We start from the raw sequence: 21,008 nt of genomic DNA, 5'->3' as shown, positions 1-21,008 counted from the left end.
CAATACAACTTTTAACAAAAGACATTGGTCAATACAACTTTTAACAGAAGACATTGGTCAATACAACTTTTAACAGAAGACATTGGTCAATACAACTTTTAACAAAAGACATTGGTCAATACAACTTTTAACTAAAGACATTGGTCAATACAACTTTTAACAAAAGACATTGATTGGTCAATACAACTTTTAACAAAAGACATTGGTCAATACAACTTTTAACAAAAGACATTGGTCAATACAACTTTTAACAAAAGACATTGGTCAATACAACTTTTAACAAAAGACATTGGTCAATACAACTTTTAACAAAAGAAATTGGTCAATACAACTTTTAACAAAAGACATTGGTCAATACAACTTTTAACAAAAGACATTGATCAATACAACTTTTAACAAAAGACATTGGTCAATACAACTTTTAACAAAAGACATTGGTCAATACAACTTTTAACACTAGACATTGGTCAATACAACTTTTAACAAAAGACATTGGTCAATACAACTTTTAACTAAAGACATTGGTCAATACAACTTTTAACACAAGACATTGGTCAATACAACTTTTAACAGAAGACATTGATCAATACAACTTTTAACAAAAGACATTGGTCAATACAACTTTTAACAAAAGACATTGGTCAATACAACTTTTAACAGAAGACATTGGTCAATACAACTTTTAACAAAAGACATTGGTCAATACAACTTTTAACAAAAGACATTGGTCATTGGTCAATACAACTTTTAACAAAAGACATTGGTCAGTACAACTTTTAACAAAAGACATTGGTCAATACAACTTTTAACAAAAGACATTGGTCAATACAACTTTTAACAAAAGACATTGGTCAATACAACTTTTAACAAAAGACATTGGTCAATACAACTTTTAACTAAAGACATTGGTCAATACAACTTTTAACAAAAGACATTGATTGGTCAATACAACTTTTAACAAAAGACATTGGTCAATACAACTTTTAACAAAAGACATTGGTCAATACAACTTTTAACAAAAGACATTGGTCAATACAACTTTTAACAAAAGACATTGGTCAATACAACTTTTAACAAAAGAAATTGGTCAATACAACTTTTAACAAAAGACATTGGTCAATACAACTTTTAACAAAAGACATTGATCAATACAACTTTTAACAAAAGACATTGGTCAATACAACTTTTAACAAAAGACATTGGTCAATACAACTTTTAACACTAGACATTGGTCAATACAACTTTTAACAAAAGACATTGGTCAATACAACTTTTAACTAAAGACATTGGTCAATACAACTTTTAACACAAGACATTGGTCAATACAACTTTTAACAGAAGACATTGATCAATACAACTTTTAACAAAAGACATTGGTCAATACAACTTTTAACAAAAGACATTGGTCAATACAACTTTTAACAGAAGACATTGGTCAATACAACTTTTAACAAAAGACATTGGTCAATACAACTTTTAACAAAAGACATTGGTCATTGGTCAATATAACTTTTAACAAAAGACATTGGTCAGTACAACTTTTAACAAAAGACATTGGTCAATACAACTTTTAACAAAAGACATTGGTCAATACAACTTTTAACAAAAGACATTGGTCAATACAACTTTTAACTAAAGACATTGGTCAATACAACTTTTAACACAAGACATTGGTCAATACAACTTTTAACAGAAGACATTGATCAATACAACTTTTAACAAAAGACATTGGTCAATACAACTTTTAACAAAAGACATTGGTCAATACAACTTTTAACAGAAGACATTGGTCAATACAACTTTTAACAAAAGACATTGGTCAATACAACTTTTAACAAAAGACATTGGTCAATACAACTTTTAACTTTTCCTCTGGGAACAGGCCAACAACACAGGGCCAACAACACAGGGCCAACAACACAGGGCCAACAACACAGGGCCAACAACACAGAACCAACAACACAGAACCAACTTGTACCCATGGAGCTGGCCAACAACACAGGGCCAACAACACAGGGCCAACAACACAGGGCCAACAACACAGAGCCAACAACACAGGGCCAACAACACAGGGCCAACAACACAGGGCCAACAACACAGAACCAACAACACAGAACCAACTTGTACCCATGGAGCTGGCCAACAACACAGGGCCAACAACACAGGGCCAACAACACAGGGCCAACAACACAGGGCCAACAACACAGGGCCAACAACACAGAGCCAACAACACAGGGCCAACAACACAGGGCCAACAACACAGGGCCAACAACACAGGGCCAACAACACAGGGCCAACAACACAGGGCCAACAACACAGGGCCAACAACACAGGGCCAACAACACAGGGCCAACAACACAGGGCCAACAACACAGAACCAACTTGTACCCATGGAGCTGGCCAACAACACAGGGCCAACAACACAGGGCCAACAACACAGGGCCAACAACACAGGGCCAACAACACAGGGCCAACTTGTACTTACAGCCACACCCAGCTGCAGTGCCAGTGAGAGCAGGGAGTGGGCCAGCTTGAGGGCGGGTGGACTCAGGCTGGTACATCTCAGATCTTCACCCTCTGCAGTCACACCCTAGACAAGACATTTTTTTTTTAATTTTAACATTTGCATCCAGCTTTCTGTTCAACTGACCTTAAGACATGATCATCTGACCTTAAGATACGATCAAAGTGCTATGGCAAACTGTGTCATGTTAACTCATGAAGACCAGAATGAATTTTTTGCACATTTTACCGTAATTATTAGTATCTGTGCCGCCAATTAAGAAAGATAATTACTTAGTTTTAAAGCAGAATAAAAAGAGGTGATCTTTTTAGGGAGAATAAAATGCTTCTGTGGGGAAAATTAATATTTTTTTAAAGTTTTTATTCATGACAATTGAAAATACATCTTTTTTTTTCTATAAAATCATGGATCGGATTTGTATTAATAAAAATACTTTGATTTTGTTTAATTTTTTAACACAGATATAAACCTTAAGACGCAGACACTGAATGGTGTTCTTCAGTGTTTAAAAGTGCCGTTGTGCAAGTGGTTTTACAAAACAAATTCTATAAAATACATAATCAACCCATCAAGAAAAACTAGGAAGTTAATTAGGAAAAATGACCGCTCTAGCGATATCATGAACTAGATTTACAATTTTAAAAATTGATTTGGAAAAATGATTTAGATAGCCGTTAAGGAGTTGAACTGACCTCAAAGACATTATCAAAGAGTGCCTTGGAAAACTTTGATGTGTTTGCCCCACAACGCAAGTGGTCAGTGAGAAGTCTGGCACTGTCCAGCTGTTTGTAGCCCTCCACCATCTGCTGCAGCATCACATGGTCAGTCTCAGGAGAGGTCAAGCTGATTGGTAGCAATTTCTCCAGGTCACTGAGGATACATTGATTTATTGGGTCAGCAAGGTTAGTGGGTCAGTATGTCAGCAAGGTTAGTGGGTCAGTAGGTCAGCAAGGTTAGTGGGTCAGTATGGCAGCAAGGTTAGTGGGTCTGTAGGTCAGCAAGGTTAGTGGGTCAGCAAGGTTAGTGGGTCAGTAGGTCAGTGGGTCATAAGGTCAGCAAAGTTAGTGGGTCAGTATGTCAAGGCCAGTAGGTCAGGTAGGTTAGTGGGTCACCTGTAAATAATGTTACAAAGTTAAGTGAGTCATCATATAAAAAAGGGACAGGTGCAGATAGAACTCCAAATGGTCAATTGACCTTACAGTGTAGCAGACAACATAAATACATGAAGGCTCCCTACCAGTCCCCCGCCAGTTGTCTTGTCAAACACATTTTCATCTGCTCACGTTCTGTTACTGGCAAATGTTTCTTCAGCAACTCTAACACCTGGCTCATCTAAGATACAAAAGTAACATTGTACGGCCATGACATCAACTATACTGTTGTCATGTAAACAAAACCTCCCTAACATGACTGCTTACCTCAGATGGTAACTTGAGCATGACCTCTGTGTCAGCCATGTTGAAGCCTACAACACATGACTGCTTACCTCAGATGGTAACTTGAGCATGACCTCTGTGTCAGCCATGTTGAAGCCTACAGCACATGACTGCTTACCTCAGATGGCAACTTGCACATGACCTCTGTGTCAGCCATGTTGAAGCCTACAACACATGACTGCTTACCTCAGATGGTAACTTGAGCATGACCTCTGTGTCAGCCATGTTGAAGCCTACAGCACATGACTGCTTACCTCAGATGGTAACTTGAGCATGACCTCTGTGTCAGCCATGTTGAAGCCTACAGCGCTGGGCTTGACTACACAGTCACACACAAGTCTCCAGAGGTTCTCACACCACACCTGGGCTGGTACAATCTGGTACAGACACAAGCAATGGCTGCAACTTTTATCTCAACCAAACTCATGAGTCAAATGTGACACCAACTGGTCTTTTAGGACTGACTAAACTCATGAGTCAAATGTGACTGACTAAACTCATGAGTCAAATGTGACTGACTAAACTCATGAGTCAAATGTGACACTAACTGATCTTTTAAGACTGACTAAACTCATGAGTCAAATGTGACACTAACTGATCTTTTAAGACTGACTAAACTCATGAGTCAAATGTGACGGACTAAACTCATGAGTCAAATGTGACACTAACTGATCTTTTAAGACTGACTAAACTCATGAGTCAAATGTGACGGACTAAACTCATGAGTCAAATGTGACACTAACTGGTCTTTTAAGACTGACTAAACTCATGAGTCAAATGTGACTGACTAAACTCATGAGTCAAATGTGACACTAACTGATCTTTTAAGACTGACTAAACTCATGAGTCAAATGTGACACTAACTGATCTTTTAAGACTGACTAAACTCATGAGTCAAATGTGACTGACTAAACTCATGAGTCAAATGTGACACTAACTGATCTTTTAAGACTGACTAAACTCATAAGTCAAATGTGACACTTACTGGTCTTTTAAGACTGACTAAACTCATGAGTCAAATGTGACTGACCTAACTCATGAGTCAAATGTGACTGACCTAACTCATGTGTCAAATGTAACACTGTTAGAATGGTCTTTTAGGATTGACCTAACATATCAATTAAACATTACCTTAGGTTCTTTCAACAACAAGACATTCAGAAAATTCCAAACTCTGATAACAACTGTACACTTTAACCTGCAAGAAAAGTTGGTCAAAATGTTGTAGTCCTGATGTCACCAACAAATTTAAGCTGTTAATGAAATGACACCTGCTATATTCCTGATGTAGAAACATGTACTTAAGATGTTAATGAAATGACACCTGTTATATTCCTGATGTAGATAAGAAACATGTACGTAAGCTGTTAATGAAATGACACCTGTTATATTCCTGATGTAGATACATGTACTTAAGATGTTAATGAAATGACACCTGTTATATTCCTGATGTAGATACATGTACTTAAGCTGATAATGAAATGAGACCTGTTATATTCCTCCTTCTCCCATGGTGTGAAGACCGTAGGGTGTTTCCATGGAAACAGTTTGGCAGCATCCCCAATGGAGGAAAAGGCTAACTTTTCCAAGAAGTAATTCAGACTTTCAAACAGACAACTGCGGTCTGAGCCTTGCCCTGACAGGAATACAACTTTTAAATTATGTCAAGACAAAAAATGCTGCACCATTGTTGTATTTATTCTATACAGGATGTGGTTTTTTTAATTTCTAATTAGCAGTGGTGTTTGACATGAGGCCAACATCCAATTAATTACTGATAACTATCTGCAAGATACAAATTAATTACCAGCATGTGAGGGTACCACTTTAATTAATTACCATCAATTATCTGATAAACAAACCATAACAAATCTTACCATCAAATATCTGATAAACAAACCAGAACAAATCTTACCATCAAATATCTGATAAACAAACCATAACAAATCTTACCATCAAATATCTGATAAACAAACCAGAACAAATCTTACCATCAAATATCTGTGAGGGCCCCATCAAGTTCTGACCAAACAACCAACAGTAGCAGTCCAGCGCTGCCAGAAGAAACTCAAACCACTGTCTGGCTACAGACAGACTGAACGTCTGCTCCATGTGGGTCAAGGTCGGGTATGCCTGAAGCCCATGCTTCTCACTTACTGCTTGACCTCCGCCTTCAAATCTAAAGTCATGGAACAATTTTAGTTAGGCTGACAAATCTAAAGTCATGGAACAATTTTAGTTAGGCTGACAAATCTAAAGTCATGGAACAATTTTAGTTAGGCTGACAAATCTAAAGTCATGGAACAATTTTTGTTAAAACATGTTTACATGTATGACATGTATACTGTACTTGACCCACTTATATGTATACTATACACGTTATGGGTGTATAGAACATATTGAGAGTTACTGGGCACAAAACAACGCCCTTTTTGTGTTCTGGACTAAATTAATGTATGCTTTTGTTTTAATTAAAATTTCCCTTCAAAATAATTAAAACTTGTTAATATGAAAAGTTTTAATGTCTAAAGAATTGCAATTTTACCTTAAACCAGTTATTTTACCCAGACTCAAATAATAACTAGTTAGAAAAATATAATTGAACCCAATATATTGTTGCAGCTATGTTCTAAACCACTAGGACTTTAAGTACACAAATAAAAACCATTGTAACTAAACACTCCTCTCGACACAAGTTTTGCATAAGAGATTATCTCCTACTTCTACCCAGGCTAACCTGAGAGATTATCTCTGACCTCTACCCAAGTCTTCAATGACCACAGAGCCTTACCTCTTTAGAAAATATCCTGGTCCTTCTGCTTTGAGAATAATGGCAAAGAAATCACTGGAACTTTTGACACCTGCAAGTTTGAAACACACCTGACTTAGTTTGAACTAATTTTGCCTAACAAAAGTGCTCTACAATGTTCAGGTTATGTAGGGACCTTGAAAACTGGTATGGGGACATTGAGGACCTTGAAACCTTGTATTGAGGACATTGACCCCATGCATTGAGGTGCAGACCTTGACCCAATTACTTAGGTGCAGACCTTGACCCAATTACTTAGGTGCAGACCTTGACCCAATTACTTAGGTGCAGACCATGACCCAATTACTTAGGTACAGACCTTGACCCCATGTACTGAAGACATTGACCCCATGTACTGAAGACCTTGACCCCATGTACTGAAGACCTTGACCCCGTGTACTAAAGACCTTGACCCCATGTATTTGAGTGCAAAAGATATCCCACCTGGTAAAAGTGTGCAGAGACTGTAGACGAGCTTCATGCACGCGTGCCTGCACTCAGTCTGCGTGTTCCCACACTGTCTGGTCAGCCAACGCACGGCAACATCCAGTTTCCTGCTGCTCCAGGCCCTGGAAGAATTTGATTCCTTTAGAATTTAACAGCTCAAAAATTAGCTGGCACATGAACTTTGTTTTATTTTAACTTACCTGGGTTCAGGTCGAATCTTTGGCCCCGGATCTTTCTTTAGAATCTCAACTTTTGCCTTGATGATCCGCTCAAGGTGTTCCAGAGCCCTAACACACTGCTCCTGTGTACCTGCTCAGCCAGGGAGAAAACAGGTGCTTAGGTGACAGTAGAAAACAGGTGATCAAGTGACAGTAGAAAAAAACTCAATGTTGTCAATAATTTTTTTTACTTTCAGTTTAAAACAATTAGATCTAGGCCCTAAGCAATCGTTTAACCACATTATAGTAAGCCTAGATCAGTATTTTATGTCAAAAAAATAAGACGTAGTTAGATTTTTTTTATTTAGTAAAAAGCTCAAATTAACCAAGTTAAAATTAGATATTTAAATAAAAGAGCTTGAGCTCGTGCAGCCTCTGGTTGTAGGCCTCACGGTTAGCGCGACCTTGAAAAGTGGGTGAGGTCAAAGTAATATAATGAGAACAGCGCATTTCTCGCCACTTTTTCATACTTCATAGTATTTCAAAAACGTTGCCTTTTCTTTTTGTCAATACAAAATAGAAAGAGAAACCACTAGTCTAGGTCAGCGCATTAGCTTTCCAACACTTTGTTAAAGGGCAGAGCTCTGTTAAAACAACCACGTTAGTAAAGTTTTATATAAAACACAACCTAGTAAAGTTTTATATAAAACACAACCTAGCAAAGTTTTATATAAAACACAACCTAGTAAAGTTTTATATAAAACACAACCTAGTAAAGTTTTATATAAAACACAACCTAGCAAAGTTTTATATAAAACACAACCTAGCAAAGTTTTATATAAAACACAACCTAGCAAAGTTTTATATAAAACACAACCTAGCAAAGTTTTATATAAAACACAACCTAGTAAAGTTTTATATAAAACACAACCTAGTAAAGTTTTATATAAAACACAACCTAGTAAAGTTTTATATAAAACACAACCTAGCAAAGTTTTATATAAAACACAACCTAGTAAAGTTTTATATAAAACACAACCTAGCAAAGTTTTATATAAAACACAACCTAGTAAAGTTTTATATAAAACACAACCTAGTAAAGTTTTATATAAAACACAACCTAGTAAAGTTTTATATAAAACACAACCTAGTAAAGTTTTATATAAAACACAACCTAGTAAAGTTTTATATAAAACACAACCTAGCAAAGTTTTATATAAAACACAACCTAGTAAAGTTTTATATAAAACACAACCTAGCAAAGTTTTATATAAAACACAACCTAGTAAAGTTTTATATAAAACACAACCTAGTAAAGTTTTATATAAAACACAACCTAGTAAAGTTTTATATAAAACACAACCTAGCAAAATACATATATGACATCACGTTAATCAGCAGAATTTTACCCCAACCCATATTGTCATTAGTAGCTAGACGGCAGTACAACAAAGGGCATCAAAAAGCCCACCTTTCCAATACTTTTTTTTCAGGACTGCCTGCAACTTCTGACTAGCTTTATGACATTATGAAAAAAGTGGGTAAAATCCAGAGGTACGCAGTGTTCATGTGTGATCATCCTTTCAGTAAATAACTTTTTTTAATACATAGTTGTAACAAATTTCCAGAAAAAAGTGAAAAAGTTACATCTCTAAGAGTTTTACAAAGACTTATTAACACTCTGAGTTACCTTAAGACTTATTAACACTCTGAGTTACCTTAAGACTTATTAACACTCTGAGTTACCTTAAGACTTATTAACACTCTGAGCTACCTTAAGACTTATCAACATTCTGAGTTACCTTAAAACTTATCAACATTCTGAGTTACCTTAAGACTTATCAACACTCTGAGTTACCTTAAGACTTATCAACAATCTGAGTTACCTTAAGACTTATCAACACTGAGTTACCTTAAGACTTATTATCAAACTGACTTACCTAAAGACTTATCAACATTCTGAGTTACCTTAAGACTTATAGACACTCTGAGTTACCTTAAGACTTATCAACACTCTGAGTTACCTTAAGACTTATCAAACCTGAGTTACCTTAAGACTTATCAACACTCTGAGTTACCTTAAGACTTATTATCAAACCTGAGTTACCTTAAGACTTATCAACACTCTGAGTTACCTTAAGACTTATCAACACTCTGAGTTACCTTAAGACTTATCAACATTCTGAGTTACCTTAAGACTTATCAACAATCTGAGTTACCTTAAGACTTATCAACATTCTGAGTTACCTTAAGACTTATTATCAAACTGACTTACCTAAAGACTTATCATCTCCATGAGCTATGGACAAACTCTCCACCATATGTTCAAGAACCTCAAAAGTAAACCTGTCTACAAGGGTGTCTTCTTCCCTACAAGATAAACAAAACAACATTGCTATAATAAATGTCTTTCAACCAGGATTGTACTATGTCTAATAAAACAACATTGCTATAATAAATGTCTTTCAACTAGGATTGTACTATGTCCAATAAAACAACATTGCTATAATAAATGTCTTTCAACCAGGATTGTACTATGTCTAATAAAACAACATTGCTATAGTAAATGTCTTTCAACTAGGATTGTACTATGTCTAATAAAACAACATTGCTATAGTAAATGTCTTTCAACTAGGATTGTACTATGTCTAATAAAACAACATTGCTATAATAAACGTCTTTCAACCAGGATTGTACTATGTCTAATAAAACAACATTGCTATAATAAATGTCTTTCAGTTAGGATTGTACTATGTCTAATAAAACAACATTGCTATAATAAATGTCTTTCAACCAGGATTGTACTATGTCTAATAAAACAACATTGCTATAATAAATGTCTTTCAACCAGGATTGTACTACGTCTAAAGCCTTGGTCTAGACAGGGTTAAGTGTGTACAACCAGGATTGTACTATGTCTAGAGCCTTGGTCTAGAGAGGGTTAAGTGTGTACAACCAGGATTGTACTATGTCTAGAGCCTTGGTGTAGAGAGGGTTAAGCCTGTACCTGAACACTGTGTAGATATTGTTAAAAGCCAGGGCAGCTCCAAGTCTTTTAAAAGCGTTGGGATGGAGGGAGTAGCTGTAGATCCTTTTCAACACAGACTTGGCATTGATGGGATTCTTCTCTGCTGCCTGAAACCAATTCAAACTTACTCAATGTTGGACAAATAGTTTTATTAAAGTCCTTGAATGATTTTTTTTTTCTGGTACAGCTAACATTTCTAACAATCATTAACTTCTCTGCTGTCTGAAACCAACACAGCTAACATTTCTAACAATCATTAACTTCTCTGCTGTCTGAAACCAACACAGCTAACATTTCTAGCAATCATTAACTTTTCTGCTGTCTGAAACCAATACCGCTAACATTTCTAACAATCATTAACTTTTCTACTGCCTGAAACCAATACAGCTAACATTTCTAGCAATCATTAACTTTTCTACTGCCTGAAACCAATACCGCTAACATTTCTAACAATCATTAACTTCTCTGCTGTCTGAAACCAATACCGCTAACATTTCTAACAATCATTAAAAGAACAGATTGTTTCACATGTTATAGGATGACATAACTGTAATATGCTGATGTAGCTGGGGAAAAAGCATCAATCAGGAGAATGAACCTTTTTTGAGATTTGTTTGAGCGACCACTTGAGGAATTCCTTCAGACATTTAGCACTAAAGTCTCGCAGTGCTGTGTTGCTGGCCTGGATAAGGCCATCCTGAAATAGAACAGATCATTCAATGAATCATTCAAGGGATCATTCAATGAATCATTCAAGGGATCAATCAATGAATCATTCAAGGGATCATTCAATGAATCATTCAAAGGATCATTCAAGGGATCATTCAACAGATCATTCAACAAATCATTCAAGTTAAACTGAGATGAACCATGAAGGCAGCTGTTTAAAAAATTGTAAAATCTACAGCATGAGAGACATAAGCTAATAGCAATACAAGTGTAGCAGCCAGCCAATACAAACTGTTTATGTAGCAGGTAGAATTAAACAGCAGAGAGGAAGATGGTGGAGCTCAAGGTCCTTACAAAAATGGAGTCCAAGAGTGCCATTGTCTCTGGACTTTCTGCCATCTTGTTGTTGGTGAACCAGTGGATCAGCTGCATGGTCAGGGGCTCAAACAGGTCTTTACAAACCTAGGGACAAACAGGTCTTTACAAACCTAGGGACAAACAGGTCTTTACAAACCTAGGGACAAACAGGTCTTTACAAACCTAGGGACAAACAGGTCTTTACAAACCTAGGGACAAACAGGTCTTTACAAACCTTGGGACTAACAGGTCTTTACAAACCTAGGGACAAACAGGTCTTTACAAACCTAGGGACAAACACACAGGTCTTTACAAGCTTAGGGACAAAAAGGTCTTTACAAACCTAGGGACAAACACACAGGTATTTACAAACCTAGGGACAAGCAGGTCTTTACAAACCTAGGGACAAACACACAGGTCTAAAGAATTACATTATTTAATAATAATTATCTGTACACACACTGACCATTACCTGCCCACACACTGACCATTACCTGCCCACACACTGACCATTACCTGCCCACACACTGACCATTACCTGCCCACACACTGACCATTACCTGCCCACACACTGACCATTACCTGCCCACACACTGACCATTACCTGCCCACACACTGACCATTACCTGCCCACACACTGACCATTACCCGCCCACACACTGACCATTACCTGCCCATTACATGCCCACACTGACCATTACCTGGCCACACACTGACCATTACCTGCCCACACACTGACCATTACCTGCCCACACACTGACCATTACCTGCCCACACACTGACCATTACCCGCCCACACACTGACCATTACCTGCCCATTACATGCCCACACACTGACCATTACCTGCCCACACACTGACCATTACCTGCCCACACACTGACCATTACCTGCCCACACACTGACCATTACCTGCCCACACACTGACCATTACCCGCCCACACACTGACCATTACCTGCCCATTACATGCCCACACACTGACCATTACCTGCCCACACACTGACCATTACCTGCCCACACACTGACCATTACCTGCCCACACACTGACCATTACCTGCCCACACACTGACCATTACCTGCCCACACACTGACCATTACCCGCCCACACACTGACCATTACATGCCCACACACTGACCATTACCTGGCCACACACTGACCATTACCTGCCCACACACTGACCATTACCTGCCCACACACTGACCATTACCTGCCCATTACCTGCCCACACACTGACCATTACCTGCCCACACACTGACCATTACCTGCCCACACACTGACCATTACCTGCCCACACACTGACCATTACCTGCCCACACACTGACCATTACCTGCCCACACACTGACCATTACCTGCCCACACACTGACCATTACCTGGCCACACACTGACCATTACCTGCCCACACACTGACCATTACCTGCCCACACACTGACCATTACCTGCCCACACACTGACCATTACCTGCCCACACACTGACCATTACCCGCCCACACACTGACCATTACCTGCCCATTACATGCCCACACACTGACCATTACCTGGCCACACACTGACCATTACCTGCCCACACACTGACCATTACCTGCCCACACACTGACCATTACCTGCCCATTACCTGCCCACACACTGACCATTACCTGCCCACACACTGACCATTACCTGCCCACACACTGACCATTACCTGCCCACACACTGACCATTACCTGCCCACACACTGACCATTACCTGCCCACACTGACCATTACCTGGCCACACACTGACCATTACCTGCCCACACACTGACCATTACCTGCCCACACACTGACCATTACCTGCCCACACACTGACCATTACCTGCCCACACACTGACCATTACCTGCCCACACACTGACCATTACCTGCCCACACACTGACCATTACCTGGCCACACACTGACCATTACCTGCCCACACACTGACCATTACCTGCCCACACACTGACCATTACCTGCCCACACACTGACCATTACCCGCCCACACACTGACCATTACCTGCCCATTACATGCCCACACACTGACCATTACCTGCCCACACACTGACCATTACCTGCCCACACACTGACCATTACCTGCCCACACACTGACCATTACCTGCCCACACACTGACCATTACCTGCCCACACACTGACCATTACCCGCCCACACACTGACCATTACATGCCCACACACTGACCATTACCTGGCCACACACTGACCATTACCTGCCCACACACTGACCATTACCTGCCCACACACTGACCATTACCTGCCCATTACCTGCCCACACACTGACCATTACCTGCCCACACACTGACCATTACCTGCCCACACACTGACCATTACCTGCCCACACACTGACCATTACCTGCCCACACACTGACCATTACCTGCCCACACACTGACCATTACCTGCCCACACACTGACCATTACCTGGCCACACACTGACCATTACCTGCCCACACACTGACCATTACCTGCCCACACACTGACCATTACCTGCCCACACACTGACCATTACCTGCCCACACACTGACCATTACCCGCCCACACACTGACCATTACCTGCCCATTACATGCCCACACACTGACCATTACCTGGCCACACACTGACCATTACCTGCCCACACACTGACCATTACCTGCCCACACACTGACCATTACCTGCCCATTACCTGCCCACACACTGACCATTACCTGCCCACACACTGACCATTACCTGCCCACACACTGACCATTACCTGCCCACACACTGACCATTACCTGCCCACACACTGACCATTACCTGCCCACACACTGACCATTACCTGCCCACACACTGACCATTACCTGCCCACACACTGACCATTACCTGGCCACACACTGACCATTACCTGCCCACACACTGACCATTACCTGCCCACACACTGACCATTACCTGCCCACACACTGACCATTACCTGCCCACACACTGACCATTACCTGGCCACACACTGACCATTACCTGCCCACACACTGACCATTACCTGCCCACACACTGACCATTACCTGCCCACACACTGACCATTACCTGCCCACACACTGACCATTACCTGCCCACACACTGACCATCACCTGCCCACACACTGACCATCACCTGCCCACACACTGACCATTACCTGCCCACACACTGACCATTACCTGCCCACACACTGACCATTACCTGGCCACACACTGACCATTACCTGCCCACACACTGACCATCACCTGCCCACACACTGACCATTACCTGCCCACACACTGACCATTACCTGCCCACACACTGACCATTACCTGCCCACACACTGACCATTACCTGGCCACACACTGACCATTACCTGCCCACACACTGACCATCACCTGCCCACACACTGACCATTACCTGCCCACACACTGACCATTACCTGCCCACACACTGACCATTACCTGCCCACACACTGACCATTACCTGCCCACACACTGACCATTACCTGCCCACACACTGACCATTACCTGCCCACACACTGACCATTACCTGCTCAACGTCACATGCTAGAGTCAGAAGAGCTGGAAAGAGCCTGCGATACAGCTGCTCCATTGGACTCTTTATCTGTGTTTCCCCGGGCATCTGGGCACCTCTGCCCAGGGCATACAGGACAAGGGAGTGGAGAAGTTCACAAGCTGCCACCTTGGTCTGTCTGTCACTGGCCTGCTGGGCCAGTTGTACCACATGTGGGAGGAACGGATCTGTCAACAGATGTACACAAACTTTACCACATGTGGGAGGAATGGATCTGTCAACAGATGTACACAAACTTTACCACATGTGGAGGATCTGTCTACAGATGTACACAAACTTTACCACATGTGGGAGGAACGGATCTGTCAACAGATGTACACAAACTTTACCACATGTGGAGGATCTGTCAACAGATGTACACAAACTTTACCACATGTGGGAGGAATGGATCTGTCAACAGATGTACACAAACTTTACCACATGTGGAGGATCTGTCAACAGATGTACACAAACTTTACCACATGTGGAGGATCTGTCAACAGATGTACACAAACTTTACCACATGTGGAGGATCTGTCAACAGATGTACACAAACTTTACCACATGTGGGAGGAATGGATCTGTCAACAGATGTACACAAACTTTACCACATGTGGAGGATCTGTCAACAGATGTACACAAACTTTACCACATGTGGGAGGAACGGATCTGTCAACAGATGTACACAAACTTTACCACATGTGGGAGGAATGGATCTGTCAACAGATGTACACAAACTTTACCACATGTGGGAGGAATGGATCTGTCAACAGATGTACACAAACTTTACCACATGTGGGAGGAATGGATCTGTCAACAGATGTACACAAACTTTACCACATGTGGGAGGAACGGATCTGTCAACAGATGTACACAAACTTTACCACATGTGGAGGATCTGTCAACAGATGTACACAAACTTTACCACATGTGGAGGATCTGTCAACAGATGTACACAAACTTTACCACATGTGGGAGGAATGGATCTGTCAACAGATGTACACAAACTTTACCACATGTGGAGGATCTGTCAACAGATGTACACAAACTTTACCACATGTGGAAGGAACAGATCTGTCAACAGATGTACACAAACTTTACCACATGTGGAGGATCTGTCAACAGATGTACACAAACTTTACCACATGTGGGGGATCTGTCAACAGATGTACACAAACTTTACCACATGTGCGGGATCTGTCAACAGATGTACACAAACTTTACCACATGTCAACTAGCCTGAGGATTATCTAAATCCCAGCATGTGGTGAATGACTCACCAAAATAAATGACGGGCTTCATGTCATAGAATGGTACAGCAAACTTGAGGTGTTTCTGGGTGTCCCAGGCGATGGCCTCCTTGCTCATGTCTTCCTCAGCTTTGGCCAACAAGGCGTGGTTTATCTGGCCACCAAGTGATCCCAAATAACGCAGAATCCGAAGTTTTACTTTAGTCAACTGACTTTCAGAGCCCTGTACAAAATAAGCAACAGGTGGATGTAACCAATGTATTTAGTGGATGTAACCAATGTATTTAGTGGATGTAACCAATGTATTTAGTGGATGTAACCAATGTATTTAGTGGATGTAACCAATGTATTTAGTGGATGTAACCAATGTATTTAGTGGATGTAACCAATGTATTTAGTGGATGTAACCAATGTATTTAATATGATAGCCAAGCCCCCAAGAAGGTCCAGCAAGTAGAGATATGATGGCCAATAGTATTGTACAACTGATTTTTTTTAAATAGAGTAATTTAATCATTCTTAATTATTCATTCACTTCTAAATTTAAATAAGATTAGGAAAAAAATAGTTAAATAGTTCATTAAAATCATTGATTACATAGCAGCTCCTGTCACACAAACTGACATGTCAGGACAATGTCAACCAGAAAATTAAACTTACAATCTCAGCAGATTTTTTCTCCTTGACAAGACGAACTGGGGCCTTGGCTTTGGCTGCAGTCTTTGACTCTATGACAACAGCAGGCTCTGTGCTAGCTTCATCAGCACCTGGGTCAACACAATATCATGTGAAATACCTGACTACAGCTGGGTCAACACAATATCATGAGAAATACCTGACTACAGCTGGGTCAACACAATATCATGTGAAATACCTGACAACACCTGGGTCAACACAATATCATGTGAAATACCTGACAACAGCTGGCTCAACACAATATCATGTGAAACACCTGACTACAGCTGGGTCAACACAATATCATGTGAAACACCTGACAACACCTGGGTCAACACAATATCATGTGAAACACCTGACTACAGCTGGGTCAACACAATATCATGAGAAACACCTGACTACACCAGGGTCAACACAATATCATGTGAAACACCTGACAACACCTGGGTCAACACAATATCATGTGAAACACCTGACTACAGCTGGGTCAACACAATATCATGAGAAACACCTGACTACACCAGGGTCAACACAATATCATGTGAAACACCTGACAACACCTGGGTCAACACAATATCATGTGAAACACCTGACTACAGCTGGGTCAACACAATATCATGTGAAACACCTGACTACAGCTGGGTCAACACAATATCATGTGAAACACCTGACTACAGCTGGGTCAACACAATATCATGTGAAACACCTGACTACACCAGGGTCAACACAATATCATGTGAAATACCTGACAACACCTGGGTCAACACAATATCATGTGAAACACCTGACTACAGCTGGGTCAACACAATATCATGTGAAACACCTGACTACAGCTGGGTCAACACAATATCATGTGAAACACCTGACTACACCAGAGTCAACACAATATCATGTGAAACACCTGACTACAGCTGGGTCAACACAATATCATGTGAAATACCTGACTACAGCTGGGTCAACACAATATCATGTGAAACACCTGACTACAGCTGGGTCAACACAATATCATGTGAAACACCTGACTACAGCTGGGTCAACACAATATCATGTGAAACACCTGACAACACCTGGGTCAACACAATATCATGTGAAACACCTGACTACAGCTGGGTCAACACAATATCATGAGAAACACCTGACTACACCAGGGTCAACACAATATCATGTGAAACACCTGACAACACCTGGGTCAACACAATATCATGTGAAACACCTGACAACACCTGGGTCAACACAATATCATGAGAAATACCTGACAACACCTGGGTCAACACAATATCATGTGAAATACCTGACTGCATTGGGAACACTACGCCATGCCTGAATGCTAACACCTGACAGCATGAGACTATTTACCTGTGTCAGCTGTCCTCAGGTAAGCATCCAGGTAAGGCAGGATCTCGTGGTAGTGAGCTCTCATCAAAGTGGGAGACAACTCTTTAGACCAGCATTCAAGGGCATCTAACCCAACATTTGCCAGGGGAAGGTAACTCAGGCCTAGGGTTAAAGTGGTCTGTTTCAAAGGCAACAAATTCCATGAGTATGTAACAAATAAAATAAACAGATACACAAATCATCATAAAGCAGAGAGCAAATAAATTAAATAGATACACAAATTATTATATAGCAGAGAGAAAATAAATTAAATAGATACACAAATTATTATATAGCAGAGAGCAAATAAATTAAATAGATACACAAATTATTGTATAGCAGCAAGTGACCTGAATAGCGGGCACCACTTGTGAAATCTGGTTGGCAATAACTTCTTTAGGCAGTGACAAGATCAAGGTCAAACATGAAGCCAAAAGTTCATCTTTGTACTGCTTCATCCTGATCAGGACCTGCAACATGGTCATCCACATACAGCACAAACCACTTTACATCTCACACAAACCTCTTTACACCATCTCACACAAACCTCTTTACATCTCACACAAACCTCTTTACATCTCACACAAACCTCTTTACATCTCACACAAACCTCTTTACATCTCACACAAACCTCTTTACATCTCACACAAACCTCTTTACATCATCTCACACAAACCTCTTTACACCACCTCACACAAACCTCTTTACATCTCACACAAACCTCTTTACATCTCACACAAACCTCTTTACACCATCTCACACAAACCTCTTTACATCTCACACAAACCTCTTTACACCATCTCACACAAACCTCTTTACACCTCACACAAACCTCTTTACACCATCTCACACAAACCTCTTTACACCACCTCACACAAACCTCTTTACACCATCTCACACAAACCTCTTTACACCACCTCACACAAACCTCTTTACATCTCACACAAACCTCTTTACATCTCACACAAACCTCTTTACACCATCTCACACAAACCTCTTTACACCATCTCACACAAACCTCTTTACACCATCTCACACAAACCTCTTTACACCATCTCACACAAACCTCTTTACACCATCTCACACAAACCTCTTTACACCATCTCACACAAACCTCTTTACACCTCACACAAACCTTTTTACACCATCTCACACAAACCTCTTTACACCATCTCACACAAACCTCTTTACACCATCTCACACAAACCTCTTTACACCATCTCACACAAACCTCTTTACACCATCTCACACAAACCTCTTTACACCACCTCACACAAACCTCTTTACACCATCTCACACAAACCTCTTTACACCTCACACAAACCTCTTTACACCATCTCACACAAACCTCTTTACACCACCTCACACAAACCTCTTTACACCACCTCACACAAACCTCTTTACACCTCACACAAACCTCTTTACATCTCACACAAACCTCTTTACACCATCTCACACAAACCTCTTTACACCACCTCACACAAACCTCTTTACACCACCTCACACAAACCTCTTTACACCATCTCACACAAACCTCTTTACACCATCTCACACAAACCTCTTTACACCATCTCACACAAACCTCTTTACACCATCTCACACAAAGCTCTTTACACCATCTCACACAAACCTCTTTACACCATCTCACACAAACCTCTTTACATCTCACACAAACCTCTTTACACCATCTCACACAAACCTCTTTACACCATCTCACACAAACCTCTTTACACCATCTCACACAAACCTCTTTACATCTCACACAAACCTCTTTACATCTCACACAAACCTCTTTACACCATCTCACACAAACCTCTTTACATCTCACACAAACCTCTTTACATCTCACACAAACCTCTTTACACCATCTCACACAAACCTCTTTACACCATCTCACACAAACCTCTTTACATCTCACACAAACCTCTTTACACCATCTCACACAAACCTCTTTACACCATCTCACACAAACCTCTTTACACCATCTCACACAAACCTCTTTACATCTCACACAAACCTCTTTACATCTCACACAAACCTCTTTACACCATCTCACACAAACCTCTTTACACCATCTCACACAAACCTCTTTACACCATCTCACACAAAGCTCTTTACACCATCTCACACAAACCTCTTTACATCTCACACAAACCTCTTTACATCTCACACAAACCTCTTTACACCATCTCACACAAACCTCTTTACACCATCTCACACAAACCTCTTTACACCATCTCACACAAACCTCTTTACATCTCACACAAACCTCTTTACATCTCACACAAACCTCTTTACACCATCTCACACAAACCTCTTTACACCATCTCACACAAACCTCTTTACACCATCTCACACAAACCTCTTTACACCATCTCACACAAACCTCTTTACATCTCACACAAACATCTTTACATCTCACACAAACCTCTTTACACCATCTCACACAAACCTTTTACATCCCACACAAATCTCTTTACATCTCACACAAACCTCTTTACACCATCTCACACAAACCTCTTTACACCATCTCACACAAACCTCTTTACATCATCTCACACAAACCTCTTTACACCATCTCACACAAACCTCTTTACACCACCTCACACAAACCTCTTTACACCACCTCACACAAACCTCTTTACATCATCTCACACAAACCTCTTTACACCATCTCACACAAACCTTTTTACACCTCACACAAACCTCTTTACACCACCTCACACAAACCTCTTTACACCATCTCACACAAA

At 40.5% G+C, this 21,008-nt stretch overlaps 1 protein-coding gene across 1 annotated transcript in view; it reads right to left on the bottom strand.

Moving 5' to 3' along the window:
• LOC131941557 (DNA-dependent protein kinase catalytic subunit) overlaps positions 1-21,008 on the bottom strand; it is a 113,813-nt gene that overhangs the window by 67,034 nt on the left and 25,771 nt on the right. The window contains exons 20-39 of the mRNA XM_059300851.1: positions 18,606-18,725; positions 18,238-18,394; positions 16,867-16,973; positions 16,237-16,429; positions 14,933-15,144; positions 11,426-11,533; positions 11,001-11,099; positions 10,382-10,509; positions 9,650-9,744; positions 7,417-7,525; positions 7,214-7,338; positions 6,752-6,821; positions 5,952-6,139; positions 5,449-5,596; positions 5,092-5,158; positions 4,215-4,337; positions 3,943-4,002; positions 3,762-3,856; positions 3,217-3,394; positions 2,486-2,590 (exon numbers count right to left, since the gene is read on the bottom strand). Coding sequence (XP_059156834.1) covers positions 2,486-2,590; positions 3,217-3,394; positions 3,762-3,856; positions 3,943-4,002; positions 4,215-4,337; positions 5,092-5,158; positions 5,449-5,596; positions 5,952-6,139; positions 6,752-6,821; positions 7,214-7,338; positions 7,417-7,525; positions 9,650-9,744; positions 10,382-10,509; positions 11,001-11,099; positions 11,426-11,533; positions 14,933-15,144; positions 16,237-16,429; positions 16,867-16,973; positions 18,238-18,394; positions 18,606-18,725 — 2,487 coding nt within the window. The remainder of the gene's footprint in view (positions 1-2,485; positions 2,591-3,216; positions 3,395-3,761; positions 3,857-3,942; positions 4,003-4,214; positions 4,338-5,091; positions 5,159-5,448; positions 5,597-5,951; positions 6,140-6,751; positions 6,822-7,213; positions 7,339-7,416; positions 7,526-9,649; positions 9,745-10,381; positions 10,510-11,000; positions 11,100-11,425; positions 11,534-14,932; positions 15,145-16,236; positions 16,430-16,866; positions 16,974-18,237; positions 18,395-18,605; positions 18,726-21,008) is intronic.

The sequence above is a fragment of the Physella acuta genome, unplaced genomic scaffold (assembly GCF_028476545.2).
Source record: "Physella acuta isolate Inbredline_101_S28 unplaced genomic scaffold, ASM2847654v3 ptg000365l, whole genome shotgun sequence".
Classification (NCBI taxonomy): domain Eukaryota; kingdom Metazoa; phylum Mollusca; class Gastropoda; family Physidae; genus Physella; species Physella acuta.
Note: the sequence above shows the minus strand (reverse complement) of the source record. Positions and strands in the feature narration are given on the sequence as shown.